This window comes from Lampris incognitus, chromosome 9, assembly GCF_029633865.1.
Source record: "Lampris incognitus isolate fLamInc1 chromosome 9, fLamInc1.hap2, whole genome shotgun sequence".
NCBI lineage: Eukaryota > Metazoa > Chordata > Actinopteri > Lampriformes > Lampridae > Lampris > Lampris incognitus.
The window spans coordinates 13,632,025-13,647,829 of NC_079219.1; the positions used below are offsets into that span (position 1 = coordinate 13,632,025).

The 15,805-nt window shown below is 44.0% G+C and overlaps 2 protein-coding genes across 4 annotated transcripts; one reads left to right on the forward strand and one right to left on the reverse strand.

Annotated features, from left to right (window-relative positions):
• The first annotated feature begins 2,838 nt into the window (after window positions 1–2,838).
• On the forward strand, window positions 2,839–11,910 carry si:dkeyp-84f3.9 (zinc finger protein Xfin). Of its 3 annotated transcripts, XM_056286236.1 has the most exons (4): window positions 2,839–3,120; window positions 5,981–6,112; window positions 6,743–10,468; window positions 11,223–11,910. In XM_056286236.1, exons 1-3 carry the CDS (start codon window positions 3,049–3,051, stop codon window positions 10,454–10,456), a joined length of 3,918 nt encoding a protein of 1,305 aa, XP_056142211.1. In that variant the 5' UTR covers window positions 2,839–3,048; the 3' UTR covers window positions 10,457–10,468; window positions 11,223–11,910. The 3 variants fall into 3 exon arrangements, with proteins under 3 accessions (XP_056142211.1, XP_056142210.1, XP_056142212.1); XM_056286235.1 differs by having other exon boundaries at window positions 6,743–11,910; XM_056286237.1 differs by lacking the exon at window positions 5,981–6,112 and having other exon boundaries at window positions 6,743–11,910.
• A 502-nt stretch (window positions 11,911–12,412) lies between these two features.
• Window positions 12,413–15,024, reverse strand: LOC130118181 (trypsin-3). Its single transcript, XM_056286559.1, has 5 exons — window positions 14,985–15,024; window positions 14,638–14,800; window positions 13,538–13,791; window positions 12,766–12,902; window positions 12,413–12,670 (listed from the first exon to the last, which is right to left on the reverse strand). Exons 1-5 carry the CDS (start codon window positions 15,022–15,024, stop codon window positions 12,521–12,523), a joined length of 744 nt encoding a protein of 247 aa, XP_056142534.1. The 3' UTR covers window positions 12,413–12,520.
• Window positions 15,025–15,805: the final 781 nt, after the last annotated feature.

The window sequence follows — 15,805 nt, forward strand, 5'->3', positions numbered from 1 at the left end:
GCCATATCCCACCCCTCAAATGAATGGCAATAAAGAACTCAGGCTCCCAGCTTTTGATAACAGAAAGACATACAAACATAAGGTAGTTGAGTTGGAAAGTAGGCGAGAGGCACATTCCGTAAATGTAAACAGAGAGATAAATTTGGATGATGACTGTTACATATATGAATGTTCACCAGCCCAACCTACCCAGATAATCTACAAAGTATCCACATCCCTTCCTGTTATTGAGATATCATAAACCCAAAAGAGCATTCCTAGTATGTACAAGACATTTTATTGACTTATGGGAAATGAACAAGGTGCATGAAAATTGTAGTCTGAGTCTTATTGCGCTTTCAGTACTTCCTTCCTCCCCTCCCTCACTGCCACCGCTCTGCTATTAACAGTAAATACAAGGAGACAAATACAGTGGAGGAAAGGAAGGAGCAAGAAATTGTAGAAAATGGAGGACAGTTCATGTGCTATGTTATCACCAAAATAGAAGTTGGCTGTTGAATTGTCCAAACCGTAACTCACCATAAGATGTTGCATAACTTAAACCTCTATTTTAATCTGTTGCTTATATAGGCTTCTGTTTTGTTTTTCATGAGTTTATCACTACATCTCAAGAGGAGGAAGTGTATACGTTTCTGGCAAGTAAATTTTGTCACACGTGTGAAACGTGTTTGTTTTTTTTTTTATTGAAATATACTGCTTGTCGACCAAACAAAAGATTTTTTTTTGAATAGTGTAAGATCAGTTTATTGGTGTGGTTACAGTTGCATTGGCCAAAAACTAGGGGGGGGGGCTCCCTGGGGAGAATACATATGTCTAAACTCCCTTGAAGCAGAACTGAATTAGATGTTTTAAGTCAAGTCAATTTTATTTGTATAGCCCAATATCACAAATTTGCCTCAAGGGGCTTTACAGCAGCACAACATCCATTGCACGTTGTCCGTCTTGGGAGAGAGATCCCTCCTCTGTTGCTCTCCCTGCGGTTTCTTCCTATTTTTTTGTCCCTGTTAAAGGTTTTTTTAGGGAGTTGTTCCTTATGGATGTTGTGTTGCAGTAAAGCCCATTGAGGCACATTTGGGATATTGGGCTGAACAAATAAAATTGACTTGACTTATTAAGCAGCATTTCTCATCTTCAGTATCAAAGCCCTAGGTTACATGGATGCAAAAACAATTGCTCAGTCACAGTGGAAAGGAGGGGGTAGTGGCAGAAAAGTAGATAGAGCTGTGGGACCATGCAAATTTAACAGCATGTGGCCCTTGAGGGTTGGTTATCAGACAATGCAATGTGAACACAGTGCATTTCACCAATATTTGAGATGTTTTGGGAGTTTTCACTGCAGGATGGGTAATGATGAAAAAAAAAGTCATTTTTTTGTTGAGGGATTGTTTTATATTATTGATGCAGCAAAGATGCTAGTATAGGTTTTTTTGTTCCAGCATGTATTTGTTTCTGTGTTTGATGTGTTTTCTATGCGCTTTTTTTTTCTTTAATTAGCCATGCTTATAAAGGCACTATGTATGTTAACATGTATGTACTATGTATCTATGGAGAAAAAGTGGGGAGGTTGACCAACTAAGACCTTTCACATCATACTCTTAACTTGAAATAATCATCTGAAAATGTTTGTATTAACACTGTTGAGTACTAAACCACAGGTACTCTGAAGAGTGACAGTGCAAGCCCTGTTTATGTTGATGTTCTGCACAATAAAAAAAACAACAACAAAAAAACGTGTTGTACCAGAATGTTTTTCTCAGTGTGAATCTCATTGTAGATGGATTGTTTGCTCTTACTGGGCTCCATACATTTTCAGAAGAAAATGCAGTTCAAATAAAACCACTACTTACATGAAAGCTCAACCTGTTCCTTATATAGCAAGTAAATTGCACTCACGATTGCAGAATTGTGAGAATGCTTTCAGTGTACATGCCTGTGAGTTTGAGATTTATCCATTTTCCGGATACCAGTGTGTTTTGAGACACTCATGTAAACCCTTGTTAGGGATGGGCGTTTCCAGCTGACACAAAATATCCTCCACGATACACCCATAGCAACTCCAGTCTGTTCAACCTTTGCTCAAATCTGTGAAAGATAACCATTTGATTTGATTGATTTGCAGAATAATTTCAAATACTGTTGTGGGGGAAAAAAACATTAACGTAAACAAGTTCTGTGTTACGTTTTTAGATTCTTAACTGTTGTAAATTACTGCTTCTTTTCTTCTTTAGCTTTATCTCGCTGTGTCATTATGCTGCCGATGGTTGGTGTTGCGTTAGTGGAGACGGTCCTGTGGGACGCCCTCCCATATCCGAGAGGATGGTGTCTAGCAACAACACGGCTGAAGGCTGAAGGGTGGGACTTAATAGTAAAGCAATTAGACCAATTAATCACCACCTGTAAAAGAAATGAGGACACGGTAAGAGGAATTAAAAAAAAAATTTCTTCCGTTTTTCTCGAATGTGTTTCAAGAACCGTGACTTTTCATTTTTTACTCGTTACGAACGACGTGATTAGTCTCCTAGTTTACGCGTCAGTTTAGTTTTACATCGACTTTTGTTGATTATTAATCTGCTGCTAACGAATCACGGCGCCGCTCCCGCGGTACAATGGGGCGCGCGCGCGCGCGCGCGCGGCCGCGTTGTGCCTCGGCGATGCTCCGGAACGCCAGCAGAGGGCGCAATTCCCAAGCAAATTTAAATAGTCGCAATTCCGCGTCCACTAATGATGAGGTAAACCGGGAAGATGACGAGACGGGGACGTTTCGCTACGTAAGTTGTGTGTGTGGCTTTTTTCTTTTTTCTTTTTTTTTCCTCCCCTCTCTCTCCCTGTCTCGCGCTCTCTCTCGCTCTCGGTCAGCTCAATGTATGGACAGCGATTTGAGGGAACTACGGTCGACTTCTCAGAAAGGGGTAAAAGTTCATCACAGTAGAGGAGATCGTTTTGGGGATTTTGCGCGTTTGCGAGAGGCGCAGGACGACCGCGCAGCGACAGAACATGTGTTGGGTCGGGGCTAGCCAGTGCTAGCTGCTCGGCCAGCGCTCACAGTCTATGGCTACACAAAGCTCCCTGTCCCAGGCAGCCCAGCGAAACCTGTTTTCTCCGCCCGCCACATCTCATCCGGTGAGTGCAGAAAGGGGGATTTGCCTGATAAAACGACAACGCTCCCAAGTCGTATGAACTGGCATCTTGTCTGCGACCCGCACGTCAGATCTTACGGAGCCGGGCCTAAAAAGACCTGCGCGTCTGTTGTGTTAGTGGAGGTTTTGGTTTTGGTTTTTTTTTGTTTTTTTGTTTGTTTTTGTTTTTTGCAGCATGCGTTTGTTAAAATGTCTACAGCGACCCCCATTGTGAACGCCTGTGTGAAAAGAGCAATTTGTTAATAAGTGACGACTGTCTCTGGGTGCTCTTGTGGGGGTGGGGTGGGGTGGGGCGGGGGGGGGTCGGCATCCATTCACAATTACACCATTGTCTACACAAGTGTAATTAAGTGCATGAAACAGGAAGGAACCAGATGAGGTTTGCCCGTAGTTGGATGAGAGGTCGGGCATCTCCCGATATGAACAATCCAGCCAAGCTGAAGTCTGTTCTTTGCCCCATCATAGCACAGTCTACATCAGATTTAGAAAACTAGAAACTGCTATATTACCAGTCGCATAATAGTCTTTCAGAGCTTTTTGGAAGTCAGTAGGAAAATTCACACAGATCAACCTTTTTCTTGGAGTGGTAGAAAGAAATTACTTGGGCTTTTATTCACTGCCTGTTTTTCTGGATGGGTTTTGATAAGGAGAACATTTTCAGGGAGATGCGAGGCCAGCCGTGGCTTTCTGATTGATTTATAAACCAATCCTTATGTTCAGTATCAGGAAATGACAACTTTTTTTGTAGTTGGTAAAAATTGTGCCATGAAAAGCCACACATCCTCATTTTGCACACACTTTTTATGTCCCAGATACTGTAGTGGTCTGTTCCACTGTTCGTCAATCAGGTCCGGGGTACCACCAGTAACACTGCTTTTTTTGTTTTTTTTCCCTGCCAGGTATTTAGTTACATTTATCTATTGTTCCAATTATTCCAGCCTCCAACCAGGGAGGTTATAGATATGAACATCAGGTGAATATAATGACCCGCCTGCTGAATAGAAACTCAGTAGTACCAGTGGTAACCAAGGACCAGATTGGGAACCACCTATCCTAACGTTTTCCTGTAATGACTGTACTTTTTCCACACGCAATGCATGTGTAAATAAGACAGATGTTGCACATTCAGCCTGTGTCCCCCAACCATAAGTGGAACTATGGTAGAGTATATGTTGGTCACATGTAATAGTGGTAATATGTGTTTGCTGCGTAGACACAGCCAGGGCCTTGTAAGGTATATCAGTCACTTGATGATCTGGGGCCACAGTTGCTAATGAAAGTAGCTGTTTGTAGAGATGTTATGTTTCATAGTTTTGCTTGCCAGCTCACATAACAAGTGAGCAACCATCAAATGACGCATGTAAGTGTGTAGCCTGACATGTAAACTCACCATTGAGTTTCACTAAGTAGTAAGGCCTGTGTCCTATGTACTGGCTGCAGCAAATTGTCAGTGTGCTACCTGTCACCAAGACTTTAAGGGTCAGGCAGTGCCGCAATATGACGGGCGGTGATAGAGCTGTACTTTCTCTGTGTAGCAGTCAGACTTAGTTGTGTCTAGGCCCCGAACAGTTAAGATACCTGGTTGCCCAGTGCCCGTAGCTTCCCTGTGCTACTCACAATATCTCTGTTTTCTCTGCTTTTTCCTCCTGTGTTCTGCTTTCCTATGTGCGCTGCTCCTCTTGTATCTTTCCTCCCCCTCGTCTAGACCATTACTAACCATGGCCTCTACTGTTTTCACATTAGTTACAGGATGAACTCATCATCATCCGTCTGTTACATGTATTTAAGATAAGGCTGGGGTGGGCATGTTGGTTGCAAAATATGTTGGGTAGTTATCATTGGCTAGGTTTGTATTCAGGCCGTAGACAAAAGCTAAATGCAGAGTCATGACAATGGCAAAGGACAGGATATTGAAATGATTAGGATATCAACAAGAAATGAATGAGCAAAGGATATTAATACATGCTGCAAATAGTAGCTACAACAAATAGCACCAGGAGAAAATACATGTATGGAAATATATGAATTTACTAGCAAACATTGTACGGCTTGCAAATTTTACGGTCTCCTCTACGTTATTAGATTTAGTGCAGACTTTAATGGTAATCTCTACCTGCTTAAGTCAGCTATACAGCAGGCTGCACATCCTCAGATTTACATTACTGAAACCTGTCCATTTTATCACATACATCCAGGTTGCAGATGTAGGCAACACAAGTAAATAATATGCGGTAATTGATGTGCGTATTATTTGTGGAGATGTCATATTCAAATGCAACCAATATAAACAGTTAACCAGTCATTACAATCAGATGCTATTTAACAATTACATGTGTAAAAAAAAAAATCCTCGACATTATCACCATTATTGGTGTAGGTGTAGATACAGAAATGTGCAGAAGTCAATAATCTATTGATTACTTCTTTGATTAATTGATTGAAAAAATGCCCATCCCAGGATCCCCAGAGCCCAAAGTGATATCTTGAAACTGTTTACTTGGTCTGACCAGCAGCCCAAACTCCCTAAAATAATAATTTTATAGTGATATAAATCAGTGAAAGGCAAGCAAATCTTAACATTTGCAAAGTTGTAATCCCCAAATTTGAATTTAACTCGATGGACAACTTAAGTGGTTTATCGATTTAACAAAATTAAAATTGATTTATTTTCTGTCAGTCGACAAATTGATTAATCATTTCCAGCACTATTAATAAGGATTTATTACAGCTTAAACCAACAGGGCTGTCAGAGGTGTTACCAGATGGAGTATATTATGCTTAAGGAAAAATAATAAATGGCTTTAATGGGTTGCAACCACCTTGTCACTCTTTTTAATCTGCAGACCACTGACATGGGGAGTAAAATGTCATTCAGCAGTGGAAGCAGTGACCAAAATACAGTCTCACCTACTGAAATAACCTCTGTGCCATGCGATCCCCTCGTTCCTTGTCACGCTTCTACGGACGGCAAACAGGTAGCCAGCAAGGAAGACAATCAGCCCAAAATTTGTGCTGCATATCGAAGTATGTTGTAAACATATCCGGATCTCTCAGATTTAGTCAGGAGCTATATAAAATTAATTACAGTGGTGTTTGCATTCAAGTGATGATGTCGACGAATGTCTTTGGCTATGGTTACACTTGTCATCACGATGTGATGTTTGAAATCTGATTCCGGTGATTAGATTTTGTGAGATCATGTCTCTTTACATCCGTAGTGCATCCACATCCACATTCTCATGCTAAAATGGTTGTAATGCTTCTCCTGTTGCTTTGTGAAGTCGGCATGTCTGCACGTCTTTTTGTTTTGATTGTACCGTACGAGCATTGTGAGTTTGGATTAATAATGTAAAGCCTGACTACTTCCACATTTGTTTCTGAAGATCTGATGGTAACATGAGCAGTTTGTTGGTGTCCTGACCTGTCATCTAATTCATCCTGGCATGATCTCGTGTTAAAAGTGGCGTTGGAAAACAACCAGTGTAACCGTAGCCACTGGGCTTTGTTGGTGTTGACCTTTATTAAGTGTCTCATTGTCCATTTTGTTCAAATTCTTCTTGAAATTCCTTGATGAGTCAGTGACGGTAGTATTTTTCCCCCCACAGATAGCTGAAGAGGCAATATGTAAAGAAGATCAGAGAACGAAGGACATAGAAGTGACCCAACCCCATTCTGATTTGCGCTCATCATCTGGCCGACTAGAATCCGAAGGTCTTTTTCATGCTGAAAAAATAGGTGAAGTTAGTTGGCCAAACCGAGAATACACAAAGCCACAGACAGCAATGAAAGGAATTTCACGAAATACACAAGGGAATCTTATGACTTCTGCAACAGACATCCAACAGAAACCTATGGAGGTCCGCAGAAAACCAGGACGCCCTCCCAAGAAAAAAAGGAGGCTGCTTCATGCTAAGATAGCGCAGGATTCTGCAGGTCTGGGTTCAGTTGAACAGAAAGTGTGCTATAATACAAAGCCTTGTGCAATTAACATGAGCCCTTTGCCATCTTGTCTCATAAATAACAACAATGGTAAAAGTCTTGAACCTAAAAATGTGGACAGACCAATAATCTGTGAGCCACCCCAAAATGCGGGGTGCAGTCTCGTCTCTGTCTCTGATGGTAAACCAGAGGATAGTACACTAACAGTACTAAAAAGGAAAAGGGGGAGACCCAGAAAATCATCAAGCACGACACCTAAAGAAAAGACAGACTCCAGTGCTTTCAAGGATCCTGCTGCTGGAGATAGTGGTCCTGCAGGGAGACTGAGGAGTAGAAAAGAACATCAGCCTCTCACTCCAGAGGGAAATGTATTGTCAGAAGTCAAAGTAGACCCAAAACAGAGTCAAACAGCTCAGTTAGGGTTCCGTGCAAAAAATGTGAATAAATCAAACCCTCGGCGCATTAAAAGAGGGAGGCCTAAGTTGTCTGAACAGCAGGTTCCTGCTAAGGTTTCCAAATTTGCTGTTGAACAGGAGGCCGCAGCAGCGTTGAGCAATGACAAAGGCTGTGTAGAGACAGGCAAAGAGGAAAAACAGTACACTGCTCAACAGGAGGCTGGTGCTAGTAAAAAAGTAGCGCATTTACACCCCAAGCCTGGAGTGAGGAGGCGCCGCAGAAGAAAACATAGGCGAGGCACATTACCACAGAAGAGATTGCGTCCCATGTTGGCATCTGAGTCTACTTCCCAATGTGATCCTCCACAATCGGAGCCCGATGTAAGCGTGGCGTGCCCCGCAGAAAGCACTGAGCCAAAAACGGAGCCGTCATTGGAACCAAGTGGCAACAATGAACCCAAGTCCCAAACCATTATTGAGTCTCCACAGACCATAGAGCCATGTACTAGCCCTGATGTTAAAACTTCTCAGAAAGATGAACAACCATCAAAGAGTGTTGAGCTCTCCGCTAATGTTAAGACGGAGAATGTGGAGATAGAGGTGGATAATCACAATTCCACCTCTGAGTCAAACGGTCATTCGTCTGTACTGTACAGTGCCAGTACAACAGTAAAGTCTGAGTGTCCCAGTACTACTGACACCAGTGAAATTCAAATTGCACAGATCAGTGCCAGTGATGAACACCATGACAACTTTAACCAACCTAAAGATCAAGAGGAGTCTAGTACCTCAACAGCTACAAAAAAATATCATCGAAAGTATTTTGGGCGCAGAAGACGCAGAAGAAAAAGAAATGCTTTGTTACAAAGTGAGCCTCTTGTGGTGCCAAAACAGGGCCATGAAAGCAGCAGTGAAGCTCAAACGACAGCTGAGTGTGGTGACTCGGATACAAAGGATGCTAACTTGGATTTCAGTCCCACCAAAAGAAGTGGGAAAATTTTGAAATGTGTAGACTGTGGTCGCGCGTTTAAATTTCTGTCTCAGTACATTATCCATCGGCGTATCCATACAGGAGAAAGGCCCTTCAAATGCCAGGAATGTGGCAAGGGTTTCAGCAAGAATTCGAACCTAAATCTTCATCTCAAGACACATTACCGAAAGGCTTATCAAAAACGGTCACATTTTAAGATCAAATTCTCTGGTTCGGAGTACTCTTCTCATTTGAAGATGCATTCACAAAAGCTGAACCACGAGGTTGAGAAGCGTAGGCCGGATAAACAGAGCAGAGATGATGGCGGCCTTCAGGCCCTTATTTCATTAGGCACCTCAATGAAAAAAGCTGTCAAACAAGTGTGCCAGTATTGCGGGAAGACTTTTCCCTTTCGGTCCACACTTTTAAGACACGTGCGTGTCCACACTGGGGAGAAGCCATACATATGTGATATATGTGGGAAGGGCTATGGCCAGGCTTATTTTCTTCGCGTTCACGAGTTGACACACTGGCACGTGAAGCGCTACAATTGCACTCTCTGCGGGAAATCATTCACTCATTATAGTAATGCAAAAAACCATCCGTGTAAATTTTTAAAGGACAACGAATGTGTACAATCTAAGCGAGCAAAGCCCTCCCTATCATACACATGCCACATCTGCAAGAAGACTTTTTTCCAGTTGCAAGAGTTTAATAATCACATGAAAGCCCATTCTGGCGCAAAGCTTTACCGCTGTTTGTTGTGTGACAAACTTTTTGGTGTGTTGTCAGAATTCAATGCACACTGCAGTCAGTGCAACAAAGCCAGAAGAGAAAGTGATATTCCAGGTTCAGTGGTCAAGACCGAAGTAAAATCGGGATCATTACAATACTCACTCCTTAATGTGCATAGATATTCGTCAGGACAAGACTCAGTTTCCCCTGCTGCAGTGAATTCTGAAACACAGAAAATGGATTGTCACACACCTTTACTATCTTCTCAGACACATCGCAAGAAACCTGTTGCTAACTCAAAGAAACCTTTCCAGCCTGTTGTATCATCCCAGCATCTCTCATCCCTTGTGTCAAAGTTTAACAATCTAGATGACAGATCCGACCCCCGGAAATATTTTTGCCCAAGCTGTGGACGGCTGTTCCGTCACATGGGACGACTGCGAGCTCACATGCTAACTCATGCCCGCAATCAAAGTTACACCTGTAGCTGTTGCGGAAAGACTCTCGAAAACTGGAAGAAACTGTGGTTTCACCAGAGGATCCACAGGCAGAGGCAGGGTCGTTTCACTTGTCCTCAGTGCGGCCAAGGTTTTCGTTTCATAGGACCCTACAAAAGGCACGTGACTGAGCACACAGATTTCCACTGGGTTCAGGTGAGGTCTAAGAAATCGTCCCTTCCTTACCAATGTGAGCAGTGCAGTGCCAGCTTTAAGACACTAGATTTACTGTTCGATCACCAGCACTGCCATTCATCATCACAGGATATGCACAGGGAACCCGATTATGATGTGGCAATTGAGGATCACAGTGCGTATTCGAACAGGAAACGGCTCAACCCTCCTGTGAACAACCGAGTCAAAAGCCTCCGTCCTGGAGCTCAGCGTAACAGCTTCTGCCCTTCCCCAGCCCCACAAACAGATAATTCCCCTGAAGGCTCCTCATCAAAATATGCAGACGCTGTTCCACCAGAGTCATCCCAGACTGTCTCGCACCAGGTTTACGTAGCCCAGCATGAGAGACGTGACTCTTGTAAACCTGTCCAGCAGGCCACCAGCCCAATCTCATCCCAAAAGATGGACGCAAATCCCGACAGCACAGAAGAGAGAGTGCTTGGAAAGCAGGTCACGACTTTGAAAACTGCTAAAAAGCAGGCTAGCCCAGATGTTCTCCAATCAAAGGAGTCTTCTGAAGGCATAAAGTGTGCTGTGTGTGGAAGCACGTATCTCGCTATTTCAGACCTGTATCAGCATTATCTGCAACATGCCAGAGGACAGCTGTAACGGACTAAAAGGGTGAGCGTCTGTCCCTTTATGAATTTATATCAACCTTCTTTTTTGACAATATTGTTTGTTACTTGGTTCAGCCGTGCTCAGAAAAAAATGGAATGAAAATGTCATTGCAATGTGTTAAAATTGTTTATTCAACCAGCTGTATTTTCTTCAAGCTCGACCCTTAATCTAAATTTGTTTGAAGACAATAATATCATAAACAACAGATTTTCTAATTTTGGTTGTCAAGACATGAGCTGGGGCACATAAAGCATCTATTGAAAAAGATACAGAAAAAAGGAAATATTGCTGATATATGCTGAGGAAGAAATTATTGTATGCTATAATCTTGGAAAAAGTCAAAAGATTTTGTGTAGAAACCGTTATTATGAAATTATCACAGGAAGTTGTGTTCAACTTATGTTGTTGCCTTACAAATTTTGCGATTTATGATTTCGTAACGCCACATTTTCCTTTGTCTTAAACCCCCGAGTGGTGTTAGTTGTTTTACTTTTTGCATTCTAGCATACATTATGTCACCGTGTCCTGAATATACACTAATTCAGTGTATAATTGGGGTGATTATAGTATTTGACTTGATGTGCATTAATATCAAGTCCATGTAGGCAAGTTACACATACACTACAATTTTATTATGGAATCCCAACTGTTCAGAGAGGCTCCATTTCATTGTGTTCTGGTTTACAATAAGGACTTGTGTTAACAGACGTAGAATGAATACATCAAACTGTCTTCTGGCATTTATGTTCCTTCCAAGCTATCACAAGGTGGATTTATTCTGCTACTGACTCGTAATGACGATGGCATCAGCAAGTCGGGCAGCACGGTGGCACAGTGGTTAGCGTGGTTGCCTCACAGCAAGAGGGTCCTGGGTTCGAACCCTGGGGTTGTCCAACGTTGGGGGTCGTCCTCAGTGTGGAGTTTGCATGTTCTCCCCGTGTCTGCGTGGGTTTCCTCTGGGTGCTCCGGTTTCCTCCCACAGTCCGAAGACATGTAGGTCAGGTGACTCGGCCATACTGAAGTGTCCCTAGGTGTGAATGTGTCGGCCCTGTCGATGACCTGGCAGCCTGTCCAGGATGTCTCCCCACCTGCCGCCCAATGACTGCTGAGACAGGCTCCAGCATCCCCGCAACTTCGCTTGGGATAAGCGGCTTGGATAATGGATGGATGGATCTGCGGGTTGAAATTTAACGATGCCACATGATATTGCATAAATGATGCCGACAAATACACATTCCCAACCTGGAGCACTGTAGTAAAGATTTAATTATCGTTGACGGGATTCAAATGACTTCACTTTCCTGCTTCCATTTCAGGCTGCCTTCAGTCATGACCTCATTCAGAAGAGATGGAATCATGTTTGTGTTAAACGGTTTCTGTGAGGCACTGCATTGTATATATTTATATGCGCAAACGGTTTGTATATGACAGCAATAAAGGTCACTTTTCTACTCAAATTATGTATTCTTTTTAATGTTTATACATTTGTATGTAAAAATTAAGGATGTACGTAGGTTTATTCCGATGATTGTGTTCCACACCCTTGTTCAGTGATACCAGTGGGCTCCTAAGTGACGAGGCTGGGTAGAGCTGCAGAACCACCCTTTGTGTTTCTTGTGCGGTGTTGAATAGGGATGTCTTGGATTGTGTTGGATTTTACCACTCAAATCAAATTCCAGTATCCCACAGAATCACCTTTTAACCAGCAATATGTTAAACAAGCAAAAGAAAGCAAACCGAGTGACTATTTAGTCTCAAGTAGTGGCGAACATGTAGACTCTTTTAATGTCATGTCTGAAGACTGAAATTTAGTGCTTTCTGTTTTTTACCCCAGTGTAAAAGTAAGCTTAAGAGGTGGTACTTTGAGATGTAGCCTTTGCAAATGTCCATAATGATTTAGAGCACAGTTTAATGTTCTTGCTACAAATACAAGACACTAGTTGGCACTGAAAAGCTTTTTATTAACTTGCAACAGGTGTTATGGGTTGCTGTCTCAGAGCAGCTAGTCGCTCCAGTAAAGTTGTCTTACTAGGAGGACATGGTGCTCCTCTTGTCTTAGTAGGAGGACATGGTGCTCCTGATCCAGGAGTTGTAGTTGCAGACCCTGGTATAGACACCAGGGTTGTTCCTCTGGGCACAGCCGTAACCCCAGGACACCACACCCTGGAGCTGGCCGTTGCACACCACGGGGCCACCGGAGTCACCCTGGAAGGACGGAGATGCACAAAATGTGAAACGGGGAACGCTTCGATTCTTCTGTCATGGTCACTCCATTTGGAAAACGTGGACATTTTTCTTACCTGGCAAGAGTCCTTGCCTCCCTCGAGGAATCCAGCACAGAACATGTTGGAGGTGATCTGTCCGGGGTAGGCGTTTCTGCAGCTGCTGTCACTCAGAATGGGGGCATCCAGGCACCTCAGACGGTCGGGGTAGTTGCCTTAAAAAGGGGGCAGAGCGAGATAACGACAGGTGAATGTTACTGAGGATGTCTGACTCGGAGGAAAGGGCAGAGCGGACTGGTCCTTCCCGAGGAGACTAAGGTCCTTCAGATGTATGCAGCGGACTACCGCAGATCTTTTATCAGTCTGCAGTGGCCAGCATATTGTTCTATACTGTACGGGGGGGGGGGGGCATCAGGCAGGCTCCACAAGTGTCGGCACTGAAGTGGGCAGTTTGGAGGTAGTGGGGGGGGGGGTGAGGGGTAAAATCGATTCGATCTCGGACGATGTCTCCACGGGGAGGATGGGGATCACTAAGACGTCACACTGTGCAGCAACAGGGTCCGAAGACTCCCCCACCCCACTTCTAGACCCGCCTAACTGGTAGTCTGTTCTCACACACTACTTTTACTGGTTCATCGTATTATCCGATGCTACTATTGATACCAACGTGTGCCCGCGGCACATTAATGCTGCTGTTAGTTTTACTACTTGCGTCCTTTATTGTTTTAATTCGTTCTGCTGCTGCGGCACCCGCATCCCCTCGTGCGGCAATTGATGAAGTTAATGTAATCTGTAATTATTGTTTTGGGGGGGGGGGCTGCTCAAACGTTATCGTGGGTGCGGTTCTTACTGCCGGAGCTGCTGGTGTTGCCCCATCCGGAGATCAGGCAGCGCGTGCCGGAGCTGGCGCAGCTGGAGGGCAGGGACACGGTCTTGACGTAGCTGTTGAGGCTGGCGGGCTTGCTCAGCTTGATCAGCATGATGTCGTTGTCCAGGTTGCGGCTGCTGTAGCGGGGGTGCTTGATGACCCGGGCGGAGCTGATGAACTGCTCGGTGCCCTCGTTGACTTCAATGTTGTGCTCACCCAGACGCACCTGGATGCGACTGGAGGGAGAGAGAGGGTGGGGTGGGGGTCGAATTGAATTTTTAAAACTATTCTTTATGTAACCAAAAAATATCACAAAAAAAGACTTGAAATCTTTTTAACAATATAAACAATATTTGTCAAATTACAAACACTCAACGTGCATCTTTTAACCATCCCAAAAATAATCATTCAACAACAACTCAAAACATTACAGAAAAAACAAACAGGCAAGACCCCTTTTATCTGAGCTCTGCAGCAGAAACCAGCTCATCCTCTGCGGTTGAACACAGCTCCCTTTATAACACCAGATCAGTCAACCAACCAATCCAGCAAGCTGCATTTCACACAATGCACAATGCACAGTGAAGGATCCTGGTTGTGAATGTGTCCAGATCCTTCACTGCTTTGCGATAATTAAAATCTGCCCTTATCCTGGCCTTGACCATCCTGGTAAACAACGATTCAACATCACATTGTACAGAGGGAGAGAGAGAGAGAGAGAGAGATGAAGAGGAGTAACGAGGGCTGAGTAATAATAATGTCACAATGCTTCTTTTTTTTAACTTTTCCTTCTGCAAAACGTGTTACCTGACGTCCCAGAATGACGCATCAGGTCACGTGGACCCAACGTTTAGTGGGAGGGACGTTTCGCCGCTCCTCTACGTGACGTCATCTGTGTCAGCTGACGGCAGCTCTCCCCCCACGTTTCTCCCACTCGACTTTGTGTCCACATGACCTGATTCATCCTTCTGGGATTTCCTTCCCTGGATTATGCATCCAGACGTGCCCACCTGAAGCCCCCCACCCCCCAGGATGGTTCAAGCTTGTGAATTGTTAAGATGGTGAATGTTGTTGGTACTCACGACTTGTAGCAGTGGGCGGCGGACACCACCCAGGTGCTGGAGATCAGGGACCCGCCACAGAAGTGGTACCCGGCATTCAAAGACACCTGGTAGGGCACAGAGTTCTTCCTGCACTCGTATCCTCCCACGATCTTGTCATCCTCGTCCTCGATGGGGGCAGCAACTACGGGACACGGAGAACCTACTTAAAATGGGCCTATACAGGCTAGTGTAATGTTTAAGGGTGGCAAGTGTCCCACACTTGGACCAGAACGCTGTGTCACTCAGTCAATGTTTCATTTTTTAGCAGAAAAAGAGAAAAATAATAATCATTACAGGCAATAGCAAAGAACAGCTTCCATACTCACATGCAACTGCGAACAAAGCCAGGAGAATGAAGCCCTTCATGACTGCACGGGTCTATGCCTCAGTGTCGTACTGCTCCCCTGCTGCCCCTCTTATATATATATATGCCCCACGCCTCTGCTGTATCTATCTGGCCAAGGACACACATTTCCATTCTCTGCCTTTCTCTCAAACAGTAACATGTGTGTGAAAGCACATGTGGCAGGCGAGGGCCAGCACCACCACGGCGGTGTGTGTTGTGTCCCTGCCCGCACACAATCATGCATACGGACGACTCGGCTGGGACAGCGGTGGCTTATCAAGACATGTGTCTGTCATGTAAACTTTACCTCCAACCCCCCCCCCCACACACACACACACACACACACACACGTCTCATATCTTCAAACTTGGTTCAGCGAGGTGGGCTCATTGCATTGACTTTGTCTCGTTGCATTTTTTGTGCTGTGCTCCTCTGGTGAAGACGACAGGTGGAGAAGCGTGGCTGATCTCCTCCAAGGAGTACACGTGGGAAAATGTCCACTTTAATGTAGAGATCACGTCCATAACATGATGACAAATAAATAAATAAAGCACCTATGCTTTTTTTAATTGTAGAGACAGCCAGTCTTGTCCTGACTGCAGCGGTGCTTCCTCACATTGATTTCCAGTGGAAGAGCGCTGCTTTTCTGCTCTCCCTTGCTTTTTGTTTTCTGATTACAACCCTGTTTTCTAACAGCAAACAAACTAGTAGGATATAATGTCATGTTTTAAGCACTATTTTTATTTAAATGCATTCATACCGTGTGTGCACTATGTTTCTGTTGTACATTTTGTGATATAT